General features: G+C 44.7%; 1 protein-coding gene across 3 annotated transcripts; it reads left to right on the top strand.

Annotated features, from left to right (window-relative positions):
- Positions 1-297: 297 nt before the first annotated feature.
- Positions 298-9,070, top strand: LOC125508900 (uncharacterized). 3 transcript variants are annotated; one of them, XM_087526051.1, is made up of 8 exons: positions 298-553; positions 947-1,074; positions 1,157-1,180; positions 2,236-2,406; positions 2,480-2,653; positions 2,974-3,180; positions 3,269-3,669; positions 7,845-9,070. In XM_087526051.1, exons 1-8 carry the CDS (start codon positions 397-399, stop codon positions 7,882-7,884), a joined length of 1,302 nt encoding a protein of 433 aa, XP_087382177.1. In that variant the 5' UTR covers positions 298-396; the 3' UTR covers positions 7,885-9,070. The 3 variants fall into 3 exon arrangements, with proteins under 3 accessions (XP_087382177.1, XP_087382179.1, XP_087382178.1); XM_087526053.1 differs by having other exon boundaries at positions 1,157-1,322; XM_087526052.1 differs by lacking the exon at positions 7,845-9,070 and adding an exon at positions 7,523-7,814.
- Positions 9,071-17,189: the final 8,119 nt, after the last annotated feature.

Raw genomic sequence — 17,189 nt, 5'->3', positions numbered from 1 at the left:
ATCCGGAAGGAGCGTCCAGAGCACGACATGTGGTGAATCGTTGAGAGCGCGCGAAGTAGCGTTGATTGTCGCGAGGCTCCCGAAGGAGCGCTCGTTAATTAGTTGCTCTCGACCACGGATGGCTTGACGCAGTAGCCCTGGGCTTTCTCTGCTTCGCATTTTTTCACTACGGGCTGCGTTAGCTTCTCGGCCTTCGGTTTCTTGGAGATAAAACGTTCGGCCCGACTCCAAGCGTGAAGTTCGTGAAGTTGGAAGCTGAAGGACATCAGAACTGCCCCAGAATCCCCGCCGCGCTCCATTTTCTCTAGGCGAATTTTCCTTTTTACTCTGCGCGTGCGTGAATGGGCCGGCCTGATTAGCGTAGTCCCTCAATTGAGCGATCGGGCTTCACAGAAAATGTTCGAGACTGAAGTCGGAGATCTCGTGAAGTCGGTTGGAAACCTAGACGCAGCCAGCAACACCGCTCTCCCCCCCCTCCCCTACCACCGAGGACGCAGGCGAATGCCATCTCTTTCGACCTCGGCGATGCCCTCGGCGATGCCCTTCTGCGCAGGTGAGGCGGCCGCACCTACCTATCCCCATCTCTCCCGATACGATGCCGGCAGGTTGGCGAAATCTCGAGCCGCCGTGGGGATAAGGAAGAAAACCCTCCCAGGAAACGGATTGCTAGGATTACTCTTCCATCGTGCGGTATCTTCGGTCCCTTTCTTCGCAGGGCTAATCGGATTGGGCAACTGCCGCCGAGAGCCCTGTAGACCATCCCTTTTTTCAGCCCAAAGCGGTTACCTAGCCTTGCCTTAGCACAATTTTCTCCGAGTTAGATAAATCAGCTGTTAATCTGTTATATGCTCGCCCCAGCTCAGGCGGCTTCACGCGTGATACTTCAGGCTTGTGGGTGGGGGTCTGTGTAATTCCATTCACTTACGTCTGCTTTGTTTCTCGTCAGGTAAGCTTTTTGATCCGTCATCGCCCGTAAAGAAGATTAATGGCTGTTCAACCACGCTCTTGTATGAAACGCCCTCTGGCTTCGCAATTATATCTTGTGATGGGGTCAACCCCAACATTCCAATGGAGGTACTTGCTTTTCCGTTGCTTCATCCCGAAGAAGAATTCAAAATCATCTAACCACATTTTTCTCTGTTTTTCCTTCTTGCAGGACATCTGGGCATACCCACCAGAGGTTCTTAGTAGCCCATTTTCCTTCCTACCTATCTCATGCTTGTTGGCAACTGTAATGCATGCAAAATTCACTGCAATCTTTCACCACTCTTGATAGAGCTTGCACCCTCTCTATTACTTCGTCCGTTCCAAGATATTTGAAGGTCTAGGTTTGTTCCAAGTCAAACTTCCTTAACTTTGACCATGCTTATACTCTTTTTACTAATATTCTTAACATCAAATATATATAGTATACAAATATACTGTATGATGAATCTGATAAAACTAATTTGGTCTTGTAAATGTTTATATATTTTTCTATAGACTTGGCCAAACTAAAATATGTTTGATTTAGGAGAGTCTAGAAACTTCAAATATTTTGGAATGGAGGGAGTACTTTATATCACAATAAGTTTCATCAGTCCAACATGTGTACTCATCAATGAAGCACTAAACCTGAGAAAATAGGAATTGATTATACATATGCTCCTGCAACCAACTAACAAAATTCTTAAATATGAATACAAATTGCAAACATTCCAATATCTAAACACTTGGTTTTGACAGATACGTTGAGACCCAATTTCGAGGCCAGCGAAACATATAGGCAACCAGAGCAAGTAGTTGTGAAATTGAGTCAAGCTAGTGGAACCTATTTTTCTGTGTTGGAATTGATCATTATCTCCATGCTGCAGGTTTTGGTGTCATTGTGCGCCATCTTCAATGGGCAGACATCTGTTAATAGGCCCTTAAAAAATGATTTAGTGCTAAGTGGTTACTGTTATCCACAAATTTGTAGTGAGTGGTTACATCGTCATAGCTAGCGATGAATGAGCTCTGACATGGTGCTTCTACCAAGAATGCCACTATGAATTTTTCTGATATACTATGATCTAGCTTCCCATATGAGCAGTTCTGTCAGTGCCGCTGAAGGAAGTGTGTAACAAAGACTTAAGCAACACTATACTTCACGGTTGGGGCACACCTACTGAATTACCCTGCCTCCTGTCATGATTTAGACACATTGCATGATATTTAACAAGCTTTTTTAAAAGCCCTCTTGTGTTTCTTTCTCAGAATGTCAGGGTGGTGAAATTCATTGAGTTTGAGGACAAGTCTACTGCCATTGACCTTGCCAAGGAAATTATTGATAACAAACTGTCTGACATGCTCACCGAGTTTTGTGGCTCTGAGCAGAAACTACTTGTTGGCCGTGCTGAATATAAAAGAATAATTGAAAGGAAGCTGGTTAGTGTAACTGTGTAAGCTTCCTCGTTGCTTCTCCTAGTGTGAACAGTATGCTCACCATTTGTTTTTTCAGGCAATAACCTGTCAGCATGATGATATTGTGGAGCAGATGATTTGGGGTCTAGAGAATATCATGCATAATTTATTGCCTGAACAAACATCAGAGCCGAGGGAGTACCGCTGCCTCAATAGCAAAGGATTAATCCTTTTCTTACGTCAATATGGCTTTCTTGTCAAAGAAGAGTTGGTGAGCAAACCGCTTGCCCTTATGTCCCCTTATATCTGACAGGCAAATGTTGTCTTCTTTATTGCTTCATTGTGATACAATTTTAGCCCTTTCTTTATTTTCAGTGTCATTACCAACCTTGAATAAGTCTTCTCTGGCAATGCAGTGTTAGTCCTTTTTGATTGATTGTGTGCTTATAATGCTTTATTGCCAATGAACAAAGTTATGCATAGACATACTATTCGTATTATAAATTAGAAAAATTAATTTAACACTTTCTAGAACTTTTTACCTTTTTCCTGTTTCTATCATCACTGATAGCAATGCTCATTTCTATCCAGATTACTGAAAGCTTCGTTGAGATGGCTTGTCGCTTGTATCATTTCGAGTTAGGTGAACAGAAGAACTTGGATTCATTGTGCAGTACAATACAGGAATTGGTTGACGTATCATCTCTCACTAAGGATTGGAGTTTACTCAAATTGGCAACAGCTCTGAAGTTTCGTGTTTACCCTAATCAATCGTATGAAGTTTGGAAACCTTCTGAGGTGATTGTAATGTGTTCTATATGTATTTTAAGTATCCTTACGCTGGCAGTTGTCATTTGAACACTGAACTGAATTGTGTTTCTTTCAGATTTTGTCAGCTTCTGAGTATCTGAACATAAAATCCATGAGACGTCAATACAGAGAAGTGATTATGTCTGTGGTTGATGTCTTGTCGGTCTACAAAGATGTTCTTGCTCTCTATGAAAAAAGGCTTGAGATTCTTTCAGATATAAACCTCGTGCTGCCGCTGAGGCCAAAGAAGATCAAATTATGGAATGCTCGTTTTTTGAGAAAACTCAATTCGACTGATTTATGTACTGGCTCCAAAGTTGGAACAGAAGCTATTACTGATGTTGATGGTATGCTCGACTCCGCCACTGAAAATAATTGTAGTGGAGTAGCTCTAGTGAAGAGCAGTGAATTGGGTTTCTGTAACGTCCCAAGACCGAAGCTTCAGATGCCTTCCAGGGTTTCCGGGTTTTTCATCATGTGAGTTTGTTTGGTCCGTTGCATTTCATCTTTGCATCATGTGCATTGCATCATGTTATCATGCCATCATGTCATTTCTTTTCTTAACTCAACTAAATAAATTGCATAGATCGTTGATCTATTTAAATCGAGGGATATTCACAATGGTGATTTCTCTTTATAACATATTCAAAGTCTCCCAATATTATCAGGGAGCTACAATAAATATTCCATTCGTATGGGATCAACCCAAACAAACTTTCATTTCAAATCTCTCTCATTTTTTTTAAATATTCTAAGTCCTTGATCCTTCTCCAAATACTTCAATTCCAGTTGTGGCACTTTGAAATTTGTCAAAGTATCTCCATGCCAGTTTCCAACTCAACTTGTATTTATTTGGCCCTCCAAATAAATATTTTGCTTCTATCTCCTTTCTGTAAATAGTAAAGGAAAAAAATCATTTTTTCCTTCTTTTCTTTTAATCCAGCCTGCTAGGCCTCCTATTTTTTTCCTCCTTTGAGATGGTCCAAGGCCAAGCCGGCGCCCTCCCCCTAGGCCTGGCCGATCCCCTCCAAACCCTAGCCCGATCGCTCTCTTCCTCCGTTTTCCATCCAGCGCCGCCAGGGGCCTTCGCTCGAGGCCTTTTCCCCCATCTCCCTCGATCCCCATTCTCTCGATCCCCTTCATCCAGCGCCGCCACAGGGGAGGAGCCCCTCGTACCAGTGCCCGACCCCCATCGCCTCCTCATGTCCCTTGCCGCGCAGCGCCCGATCTCCTCTCTGTTGCTTCCGCCATGGCGCCGTGCCCTACTTCTCCCGCGCCGATGCCCTCCTTTGGCTGCTCGTGCCTGTAGCTCCGTCCGCGAGCATGTGCAGCCATGGCGCCACAAGAGCCCGCACCCGACCCCCTCGCCGAGACCTTGGTCGCCGCCGCGCCTTCTTGCCTCTGTGCCTTGCCTCACCTCCTGCCTCCCTCTGCAGCGCCAGGCCGCAATCGTGCCTCCTCCTCGCCGAGTCCCCGTCGCTCGAGCGCTCGAGGAGAGGAGCTCCTCGAGCACCTGCGCCCCGCACCCGGCGTCCTCTGCGCCCAGCAGGAGCCCCAGCACCGGTCGCCCTACACCCGCGAGCACCACTACCTCCGGCGCGTCTCAGCCTCTGTTTCCGGCGACCTTGACCTCCCCTACGACAGCCCCCTGCATCGAGCGGCGGTAGCTCGACCGTTGCGCATGACCCTGTGTTTGACCCCGGGAGCACTTTCGGGTCTTTCCCCAACATCGCGTCTTCTTTTTGGATCACGCCAAGATCAGGGCCCTAGTACCACGACGACCGACGCAAGTTCCGCTACCGTCGCCAAAACCCGAGACAAAGTACCCTGACGGTTCGTCGAGACCGGCAAGTCACAAGATTGTCCTGGATATCGTCAAGTACCATGACGACCCTCGAAAACCTCGGATTCACAAAGTTCCCAGGACGACAAGTGTGACTCTTCGGATGCGCCAAGTTCGTCTACACAAAAACGCCTCATGTCGGCAAGACCCGCAAGTCGGACCCCGAACGATCGACGTCTCGTGGACCGTGTACAACTACCGTCGCCCCGAAGACGTTGGAGTCATCAAGTACCTCTCCGAAACGAACGTGAACGACTACCGCCGCTAAGATCACGAGTACCTCTACCGTCGTCATGTACCCCTACTTCCACTACGAACGTCCCGAGAACGTCTACTTCCTCTACTTGGCACCAATCGAGAACCGTCCCGTTTGCACACTTCGAAGGTATAACCCGAGACGGCGTCCGTGTAACGAATGCTTGTGATGTTTGAGATGCTCATGTTCGAACCGTGTTCGAGTTGTCATTGCACGTTCCTTCTCGGTTGCCATGCCGTCGACCCATGGGGAACCCGGTATCCGGGATCACCCCACCATCCTCGCATGATCCGTTCATCCACATTTTCTCTTGCACTGACATCTCAATGAGTTGTCGGATCACCCGGAATGTTGCCGTGGCACCATTTCCGTGGTAGTTGGCATGGCACCCTTTTTGTTCCGCCATGACGACCAAATGCTTCATAATGCTCATGTCAACTCTTAATAAAAATTGCATAAAACTTGCTCATGTCATTCGCATCATGATAATAACACTTAAATGTTTAAAAATGTTGTTGCACCAAATTGATAAATGCATATGGGGATTTACCGGATTTGTTGTTGGTTATATCCGGCCTCATTTAATTTGTTTAGATAGTATAGTTTTGTTATGCTTCACCTCTTGCCATGTTAACCAACATTTAATTTTGTTGAGTATCTAACCGAGAGAGAACTAAATATTTGATGTGGTGTTTTGTCCATATGCAACTCGTTGCATATTGAGCTCCACTTAACTTGTAGAGTTGTTTGTGCACTTTGCCATGCCATGCATATTTAAACCGGACATGCATCATTCTTGGTTGTGCATCATGCCATGTTTACGTGATGGTTGTTTACTATGGTGTTTGCTTCTTTCCGGTGTTGTTTCTTCGGGTTGGTTCCGTTAACGTCGCGTTGTGAGGAACCGTTCGACTATGTCCGTTTGTCTTTTTCATGGACTCGTTCTTCTTCCTTGCGGGATTTCAGGCAAGATGACCATACCCTCGAAATCACTTCTATCTTTGCTTGCTAGTTGCTCGTTCTTTTGGTATGCCTATGCTGCGATACCTATCACTTGCTTATCATGCCTCCCATATTGTTAAGCCAAGCCTCTAACCACCTTGTCCTAGCAAACCGTTGTTTGGCTATGTTACCGCTTTGCTCAGCCCCTCTTATAGCGTTGTTAGTTGCAGGTGAAGATTGAAGTTTGTTCCTTGTTGGAACATGGAGATGTTGTTCCTTGTTGGAACATGTTTACTTGTTGGGATATCACAATATATCTTATTTAATTAATGCATCTATATACTTGGTAAAGGGTGGAAGGCTTGGCCTTATGCCTGGTGTTTTGTTCCACTTTTGCCGCCCTAGTTTCCGTCATATCCGTGTTATGTTCCCAGATTTTGCGTTCCTTATGCGGTTGGGTTATAATGGGAACCCCTTGACAGTTCGCTTTGAATAAAACTCCTCCAGCAAGGTCCAACCTTGGTTTTACCATTCGCCACCTAGTCTTTTTCCCTTGGGTTAGGCCAGCCCAAGGGTCATCTTTATTTTAACCCCCCCGGGCCAGTGCTTGTCTAAGTATTGGTCCAAAACAAAGCCACTTGCGGCGCCACCTCGGGGAAACTTGAGGGCTGGTTTTAGCTGTACGTAGTGTTCATCCGGTGTTGCCCTGAGAACGAGATATGTGCAGCTCCTATCAGGATGTCGGCGCATCGGGCGGTCTTGCTGGACTTGTTTTACCATTGTCGAGGATGTCTTGTAACCGGGATTCCGAGTCTGATCGGGTCTTCCCGCTAGAAGGAATATCCTTCGTTGACCGTGAGAGTTTGTGATGGGCTAAGTTGGGACACCCCTGCAGGGATCTGAACTTTCGAAAGCCGTGCCCGCGGTTATGGGCAGATGGGAATTTGTTAATGTCCGGTTGTAGAAAACCTGAAGATGACCTTAATTAAAATACATCAACCGCGTGTGTAACCGTGATGGTCTCTTCTCGGCGGAGTCCGGAAAGTGAACACGGTGTTGGAGTTATGCTTGACATAGGTTGCTCTAGGATCACTTCTTGATTATAGATTTTCGACCGTGCTTTTGCCTTCCCTTCTCGCTCTCATTTGCGTATGTTAGCCACCATATATGCTAGTCGCTTGCTGCAGCTCCACCTCATACCTTTACCTTACCCATAAGCCTAAATAGTCTTGATCGCGAGGGTGTGAGATTGCTGAGTCCTTGTGACTCACAGATACTTCCAAAACCAGCTTGCAGGTGCCGATGAGTCCGTGTAGATGACGCAACCAAGCTCAAGGAGGAGCTCGATGAAGATCTTGTCCTTTGTGTTGTTTTGTTCTAGTTGATCAGTAGTGGAGCCCAGACGGGACGATCGGGGATCTGTGTAGCATTTGGGGTAGTCTTTTTTTATTTTGGTTCCGTAGTTGGACCTTGATTGTATCTGGTTGATGTAATGCTTTATTCATGTAATTGTGTGAAGTGACGATTGTAAGCCAACTATGTATCTCTTTCCCTTATGTATTATATGAGTTGTTGAAGATTACCTCACTTACGACATTGCTTTCAATGCAGTTATGCCTCTAAGTCGTGCTTCGACATGTGGGAGATATAGCCGCATCGAGGGCATTACAGTTTCCCTGAGACACGACACGATGTTACTTATGATATGCAGGCTGGAGATACTGATACAAAGCATACAAGTGCAGCACGAAGCATGGGTGAAACTCAGAAAGAGAATAACATTAAAGAACCTGGTGTAATGGGAGTGAAAGCAGCGGACAGCTTGGAAAATTTTGAGCTGCTTCATACTGCTGATGCTAGCAACAAAACGACTGCACAGCTTACTCAAGGAACTACTGGAAATGGGATGAAGGCTCTAGACAGTGCAGGTGAAAGCATGCAGAGCGGACAGGTATTTTCCCCGAGAGGCGACGAGAGCAAAGAATTGGATTTCCCTGCGACACTACAAGATGTTCCTTGTGATAAGCAAACGAGTGCAGCACAAAGCACGTGTGAAACTGCGAAAAAGAATAACATTGAAGAATCTGGTGCAAAGAGAGTGAAAGCAGAGGACAACTTGGAAAAATTTGAGCTGCCTCGGACTGCTGATGCTAGCAACGAAACGACTGCACAGTCTACTCATCAAGAAACTAGTGGAAATGGGATGAGTGCAGCACAAAGCACGGCAGCGGACAGCTTGGAAAATTCTGAGCTGCCTTGGACTGCTGATGCTAGCAACGAAATGACTGCACAGTCCTCATCAAGAAACTAGTGAAAATGAGATGAGTGCGGCACAAAGCACGGGTGAAACTGAGAACAAGAATAACATTGATGAAACTGTTGCTGATGGAGTGAAAGCAGAGGAAAGTTTGGCAGATGTCATGCAGTCTCAGACTGATGACTCTAACCTGCACATGACTGCACCGCAGGACCGAAAAGTTCAGAGTGAAGGACATTTTGGCTGAGGACGAAGCCAAGACCAAGCCACCAAAGCAACGTCTATGGAGGTGGCTTATTCCCTGCCTCTCTGAGCAATGAGTCTTGTCTATCTTCATTCACTGGAATGCATTAAATCATACTCCCTCCCGTCCCACAATATAAAACAAGCTTGCAAAAAAGTCTTACATTATGGGGCGGAGGGAGTACCTAATTATCATGTAGGAATGGATTTGGGGTTCAAAACCTGTAACGTTTGGTAGTGATCTGAACTTACTACATTATATGTCCTGTTCACCTTTAAACTAAACAATCGTGATGTGTTTGTGTATTTGTTGGTGCAATGTATAAGAGCATCTGCGGCAAATCCCCTAAACAGTTTTAAATTGGACGCAGATAAGTTCGAGTCCTCAATGTGTGGGATTTGACCATGACAAATCGAACGTTTATTATGGCAATTTATATTTGTTGGCGATGACGAGTTTATATTTGTTGACCATGACAAGTTTAATTGGTAAGTATGGCAAATTCGCTCTTAGTTTGTTTTTTGTTAAAATAATATTGTGCTTGTCAACTAAATTTGTCATAGAAAACGTTTGATTTGCTATGGTAAAAGTTCTGACGTTTGGATTTTATAATTTTCATTTTCTTTTGAACTGGAGAAAAGCTTTCTATTAAGCATGAACAAACAACCACGGGCAGATCGATGGCTACATCTTGATGCACTAAAGCTAACAAGGGCCTCCTGCTACACAGTTTCTTATCCTTTGAGCCCATACTTATTTGCTTTGGTTGCGGAAGGCCTATCGGTATTGCTTTTGGAGGCAGAAGCTATGGGACAATTGGAGGGGAGTGAAGGTATTGAGAAACGCCCCATCTGTTTCACATCTAGTTTTGCCGACGACTTCTTAATTTTGATTGAAAGCTAATGCTCGGAATGCTAGTTGTTTGAAGAAGATTTCAGATTATTACTGTATGTTAGAGTACTATATATATAGTCATATAACCTTTTGTATTTACCTCATTGTATAAGAAATTTCCTGCATATTTCCTGCATCTGTACATATATATGAGTTGAGATTCTCTACAATACCGTAGTGCGGATGATATATGGGGCCAAGTCCCACATGGCAGTGACTGCACTGCATCGTATGATACTGCAAAAGATCCCAACCTCATATAGCCTTGTCCCTCCTCAAATGAATGTATCTAGCACTAACTTGATGATAGATACATTCATTTAAAGGACAAGCTTTTTCGGACGGAGGGAGTATTTTCTAACAAGCCCTAATTTTTTTCGCATGCCGCAACTCATGTTCGATCCCATCTATCGCCGCTGCTGTACTGCCCCGCGCGTGTCTCTCTGGTCAAAATCCCCAGCCGTGACGTCTCGCTGCCGGTGCAGCCGCACGCGTTCTCTCTCATCTCGCCTTCAGCGGCTGCACGCGCGTCCACGGCTGCACGCGCTTGCTGCACATGCCCCGAGTGTCTGCGTGCTGACTTCCGCCCGTCCGTTCGTCGCCTGCTCACATGATGCACTCGGCCACGTCCGACAAAATTTCGTGTTTTGACCCTTTTCTTGTACTTTAGCAGGATCTGACCCTAGTTGGAATTATTTCGGGATTTGACCCTTTTGGCTACCGCCGCAGACCCTGGTGGTAGCTTTTGACAACCTACCGCCGCACCGCCAGGCGGTAGGTGGCATAGACGGCCGTTTGGCCGTTAACGGCCTGCCACGTGGCAAAGTACCCTACCGTCGTGGCCCGCGGCGGTAGGATAGCAGAACCTACCGCCGGGGTCCATGGCGGTAGGGTCCTGGATAAGGTTGTGAGGGGTGGGGCTGTGCTCCCCGACCCACTCATTCACCCCCATTCCCCATTCTCACTCTTTCCAGCTGCCTCTTCTTCCTCTTCTCCTCACACAAGTCCCTCTCAAATCTCACTCATTTGCTTGAGATTTGTCCGGTGGATTCGGAGCACTTTCATCACCCAAGGTACCTCCCTCACTCTCCCTAATTTTGGTTGGTTGGAATCATGTGTTTTGCTCATTTTTCTGCAAACCCTAGTTCATGATTTTTTGTGTGGTGAAAGCAATGTATATGATGCATTTAGGGTAATGTTTGTGCTTTGACAATGTATTGTGTGACTAGCATTGTTTGGGGTACTAAGAACTAGCATTTAGGGTTTTGTTAGGGTTAGGTTTAATGTCATGGTTAGGGTTAAGGTTATGGTTAGGGTTATGCTTAAGTATATGCTTATGATGACCGTATAGTAGTTACCCCTCGAATTGTAGCTCGATCTAGTCCTAGGGTTAGAGTTTTTGTCAAGAAACGTTAGGATTTTTGCCTTGGGTGACCGTTATAGTAATCCCTCGACTTGTAGGATGGGATCAATCATCTTTGTTGAGACGTCTGCGGAGGCGGCGGCGAAGCATGAACATGCAGTCATTGAGGAAAAGATGGACCCGTGGGTCGAAGCCGTCAATGCATTAAATGCGGCTTGTAGAGACTTTTCAAATTACTATGTGTCCAAGTGCGACGATGACAAAGTTAAGTTGTACGAAGCTAAAGAGAAAAACAGAAGCAAGCTCAAGAAGGAAGAGAAATTTCATAGACGTGCTCTTGCATAGCAATTTGCATTGTGCGAAACAAGGGATGAAGTGCATGAGATGGACTTTAAAAACCCTAGCCAGATCATTGACTGGCTAGTTAGGCAACCAGCATCACCGATAGCTAGTCGGGCTTCTCATTGGGCTTGGGTTCGTGAAAGAAATGATGTCATTTGTTGCAATCCGGGGCCGTACGACAAAGATGTCGTGTTGATGGACGAATAAACGGGGTTGAACCACATGATGTCGTAGTGTCATTTGGACTATAATGGCATGTATCCTTATCATTTATATGTAACCTATGTCATTTGAACTTCTACTTATGTTATGTAAGCTATGTCATTTGAATTCGTTCTTATGTTATGTACCTTATGTCATTTTAACCCGTGAGAACTTTGTGTCTTAGGTCATTCTAAATAAGCTATGCTTTGTGTTTGTCTTATATCATTTGATTTAAGTTTTGGTTTGTTCAATTTCCTGTAGCATGAAAAAAAGACCCCGACGTTGCAGATAGAATATGAGAAGTGTGAAGGAGAATGACGCTGTAGGATGATGATGGAGCTTCAAAAATGGATTAAGAGTTGTGAAGAGGCAAACACAACTGTGAGTGATTTCAACAAGTATGTTTTCTGTGACTTCCCTGAAGAGCTCGAGAAAGAAAAATGGAAGATAGTTCTCGAGTTCCAAGAGAAGGAAGATGAGTGTAGATGGACTTTGGCAATGGAGATAGCGTTCTCCATAAGCATTGATGAATTCACCGACCTGGACATGGCAAAGCTCGAGTAGATCATTGGATGGGCAATCAAACAAGGAGTGTCGGAGAATCCAACCCGATGAGCTCGATGGTCCTGGTTCCACGAGGAAAAGGGTTCGATGATCCATTAGGCGGGTTCTGCCGAGTATCAACCGAAGCCTAATCCACAGCGTGATGCACAAGTCAAACGTTGATGTTGACCGAACCTCGGTGGCGAGATCCGATGTGTTATTGCGTCCCGATCTTTCACGATACTCCACCTTTAGTAGCAGCAACCTCTCACCCGCGCACGTGATGTACACAAATTGAGGGTTTGAACCTTGCGGCCCAGCACGAGAAAACCAATCTCGACGAAGGTACTCATGTGCAAAACAATTTCCACAAAGAGAAATCGCAACACAGAGGTTTTCTAAAGATCCCTCCAAAACTTGATACGGGTGTCTACCACATCGTTTCTATTTCATAAAAAAACAACCTGCCTTTACATGATCGCATCCTCTATTACTTATAGTTGATCCGACTAATCAACTTGACTGTCACGTAGAAGTAATCTATCCCTACATGCTACACACAAGTCAAAAGGAAACTAAGACTATAATCTATCCTGGACTCTATACTATATTTAATTAGTTGCCTTTTACATCTCGGCAACAAACACCATGTATTTATCTTCACTGTAGGTGGACCCCATCCCAAGTCCTTGAGAGATAGATGACCACGTACATCTCCTTCCGGTACATGTTCCTTGCGTGGTAAAAATAGGAACACAAATCCTTCTTTAAACCTTTCTTTAACTCCTTTTATATCTCCAAGTAAATAGCCATAATTCTTGGTTGCATGCACCGAATGAATTTTGCCTCCTACAATTGGAACAGAATAGCATTCTAGGCTGGCTTCCATCTCATGTTTCTCTCTCTTTATTTCCTGGATCATTGTATGCATGTCAAGTCCTGAAATAAATCTTATCTGGTCCTGAGCCTGGACATGTTTCTCCTTTTGGCCTATATTAATTATGTGCGATGCATCAACATGCATGCAAGTATTAACTAGTGTATCCTCATCTTCATTACTTGGCTGGAGATACTCCGGTGTAGATGCTTTGTATTTTCGGACAACATCGGCTTCAGATGCAACATCGACAACCTCAGTGTTTTTATTACAGCAGGTCGTATCATCCTCTTCCCCTTGAATGGAAACCGTCCTCGGTTTCGACTCAATCTCTTCAGCAATATTTCCATCCAAATACTGAATGGTGACGACGGAAATTTCAGTAGCTTCAACCTTTTTATTTTCTTCTTTTTGCTCTTTTATCTTCTCAAGATGTTCTTTCCTCCAAGAAATAAAACGCTCCTCACCCATAGGCACAAGGTTGCACTTCTTACCCATCTTGACAGTATATGTGTGTCTTTTGCAATCATACGCCACATCATGATCTTTGTACCATGGCTCACCCAATAACAAGTGACATATAATCATCGCTGCTGGAATCACGTCGCACAAAACCTACAAAAATAATTACCCAACAAAAAAGGTACCTTAGTTTGGTGCGTGACAGTGAGCTCTTCATGACCCCAACGAAATAGGTATGGTTGCGGACGTGTTGTCACTGGTAGATTCAACTTTTCCACCATCTCGATGCTTGCAGCGTTGATCAAATTCATGTGATCGATCGTCATGGCATATGGTTTCTCTCTCACCACCACACGGGTGTGAAAAAGCCCAGTCCAACGGCCTTCCTCCTCCAACTGAAATCTATAGCTTAACTTACTGAATAATGATGCGCTCACCATCTTCTCCATAGTGTCATGAACAACCTGATGCTCTGAATACCACCTGATGTGGACCGAACCTCGGTGGCGAGATCTGATCTGTTATTGCGTCCCGATCTTTCACAACACTCCACCTTTAGTAGCAGCAACCTCTCACCCGCGCACGCGATGTACACGAAGTACAGGGTTTGAACCTTGCGCCCCAGCACGAGAAAACCAATCTCGACGAAGGTACTCATGCGCAAAACAATTTCCACAAAGAGAAATCGCAACACAGAGGTTTTCTAAAGATCCCTCCAAAACTTGATACGGGTGTCTACCACATCGTTTCTATTTCATAAAAAAACAACCTGCCTTTACATGATCGCATCCTCTATTACTTATAGTTGATCCGACTAATCAACTTGACCGTCACGTAGAAGTAATCTATCCCTACATGCTACACACAAGTCAAAAGGAAACTAAGACTATAACCTATCCTGGACTCTATACTATATTTAATTAGTTGCCTTTTACATCTCGGCAACAAACACCATGTATTTATCTTCACTGTAGGTGGACCCCATCCCAAGTCCTTGAGAGATAGATGACCACGTACATCTCCTTCCGGTACATGTTCCTTGCGTGGTAAAAATAGGAACACAAATCCTTCTTTAAACCTTCCTTTAACTCCTTTTATATCTCCAAGTAAATAGCCATAATTCTTGGTTGCATGCACCGAATGAATTTTGCCTCCTACAATTGGAACAGAATAGCATTCTAGGCTGGCTTCCATCTCATGTTTCTCTCTCTTTATTTCCTGGATCATTGTATGCATGTCAAGTCCTGAAATAAATCTTATCTGGTCCTGAGCCTGGACATGTTTCTCCTTTTGGCCTATATTAATTATGTGCGATGCATCAACGTGCATGCAAGTATTAACTACTGTATCCTCATCTTCATTACTTGGCCGGAGATACTCCGGTGTAGATGCTTTGTATTTTCGGACAACATCGGCTTCAGATGGAATGTCGACGACCTCAGTGTTTTTATTACAGCAGGTCGTATCAAACATATTAAGGAGATTAGGGCCTACTTTCGGCTTATTAGGCAATGAAGCTATTTCCCGGTGTAGAACACTTGTCATTTGAATATTTGGCATTTGAACCGATGCTCTAAGTCATTTAAATTTGGTAGATGAAACTTGATGTAATGAACTTCATGTAATGATGTGATGTTATTTATGCATTTCTGTGGTATTTAAACATGCTGATTGAATGTTTGTCAGAACGGATCAATGCTCTAAGTCATTTACATAGTAACGATGTAATGTCATTTACATTGTATGGCTAAAAAAGAAAGGAAAAGGCAAAGGGCTAAAATAGAAAGGCAAAGGAAAAGGCAGGTAGCGTGGCCACCTTACTGCTATGGCCCTTGGCGGTTGGGTGACCAACCTTATCACAGAAAAGGGCGGAGTTTTCCTCACAGAGCAGGTGGCCACCCTACTGCCATGGCCCTTAGCGGTAGGGTGGCCAACCCTACCGTAGAAAAGGGCGAATTTTTCATCATAGAGCATGTGGCCACCCTACCTCCATGGACCTTGGCGGTAGAGTGGCCAACCCTACCGTGGAACAGGGCGATGTTTTCGTCACAGAGCAGGTGGCCACCCTACCGCGAAACAAGGCGACGTTTTCGTCACAGAGCAGGTGGCCACCCTACCTCCATGGCTCATGGCGGCAGGTCGGCATATCCTACCGCCAAGATGAATTGCGACAGGGGTGCAAAGCAGAGTTTGCCTGGTTTTTCATCATTTTCAGGAGTCGCAGTAACTCACAGCATAGCACAACAAATGAAGTGCACAATCATGTAAAAATTAAGGCTACGGCATAGTTCATGACTTGCAAATTAAGTACATAGTTCATCACAAGTTCTCGAATCGAAGACATAGTTCATTACAAGTTTCTCAAATCAAAGACATAGTTCATGACAAGTTTGTCGAATCAAAGGCATAGTTCATGACAAGTTTCTCTAATCGAAGGCCTTATTGGGTCACACAAGGCCATTTTCCTTTCTTGTCGTGCGCCTCATCCTCCTCTTGGGCTTCACGAGCCCTTGCAAGCTTTCTTGCCCTCTCCTCTTCACGAGCAATCTTCTCCTTGCATGCCCTCTCCTCCTCACGCTTCTTTCGCTCCATCTTCTCCTTTTGACGACGCTCTTCATCCAAGCCTCTCTAAAATGCTTCTTCAAACAACCGCTGCCTGATACGTCTCCAACGTATCTATAATTTTTGATTGTTCCATGCTGTTATATTATCATTCTTGGATGTTTTACAACCATTTTATAATCATTTTTGGTACTAACCTATTGACATAGTGCCCAGTGCTAGTTGTTTTCTTCTGCTTGTTTTTCACATCGCAGGAAATCAATACCAAACGGAGTCCAAACGCAGCAAAACTTTTTGTGGATTTTTTTGGACCAGAAGACACCGTATGGGGCTATGGGCGAAGAAAGTACCTAAGGGGTGCTCTAAGGGGAGCACAACCCACCAGAGCGCACCTAGGGGCCCAGGCACGCCCAGGTGGGTTGTGCCCACCTCGGTGGCCTCCCGCACCGCCTCTTTGCTCTATAAACACCCCAATATTCCAGAAACCCTAGGGGAGTCGACGAAAATCAATTCCAGCCGCGACAAGTTCTATAACCACCAGATCCAATCTAGACACCATCACAGAGGGGTTCATCATGTTCATTGGTGCCTCTCCGATGATGCGTGAGTAGTTATTTGTAGAACTACGGGTCCATAGTTAGTAGTTAGATGGCTTCCACTCTCTCTCTCTCTCTCTTGATTCTCAATACAATGGTCTCTTGGAGAACCATATGATGTAAGTCTTTTTGCGGTGTGTTTGTTGGGATCCGATGAACTTTGAGTTTATGATCGGATCTATGTTTTTATCCATGAAAGTTATTTGAGTCTACTTTTGATCTCTTATATGAATGCTTGATTATAGCATCGTATTTCTTCTCCGATATTTGAGTTTTGTTTGGCCAACTTGATCTATTTATCTTGCAATGGGAAGAGGTGCTTTGTGATGGGTTCGACGGTGCTTGATCCCAGTGACAGAAAGTGAAATGGCACGTATGTATCGTTGCTATTAAGGATAACAAGATGGGGTCTATTTCTACATAAATAGATCTTCTCTACATCATGTAATCATTCTTATTGCATTACTCCATTTTTGCATGAACTTAATACACTAGATGCATGCTGGATAGTGGTTGATGTGTTGAGTAATAGTAGTAGATGCAGGCAGGAGTCGGTCTACTAATATTGGATGTGATGCCTATATGATGATCATTGCCTGGATATCGTCATGA

Source organism: Triticum urartu, chromosome 5A (assembly GCF_056163025.1).
Source record: "Triticum urartu cultivar PI428250 chromosome 5A, HENAU_Tu73, whole genome shotgun sequence".
Classification (NCBI taxonomy): domain Eukaryota; kingdom Viridiplantae; phylum Streptophyta; class Magnoliopsida; order Poales; family Poaceae; genus Triticum; species Triticum urartu.
The sequence above is the reverse complement of the archived record's forward strand: the minus strand, read 5'-3'. Positions and strand labels throughout refer to the sequence as shown.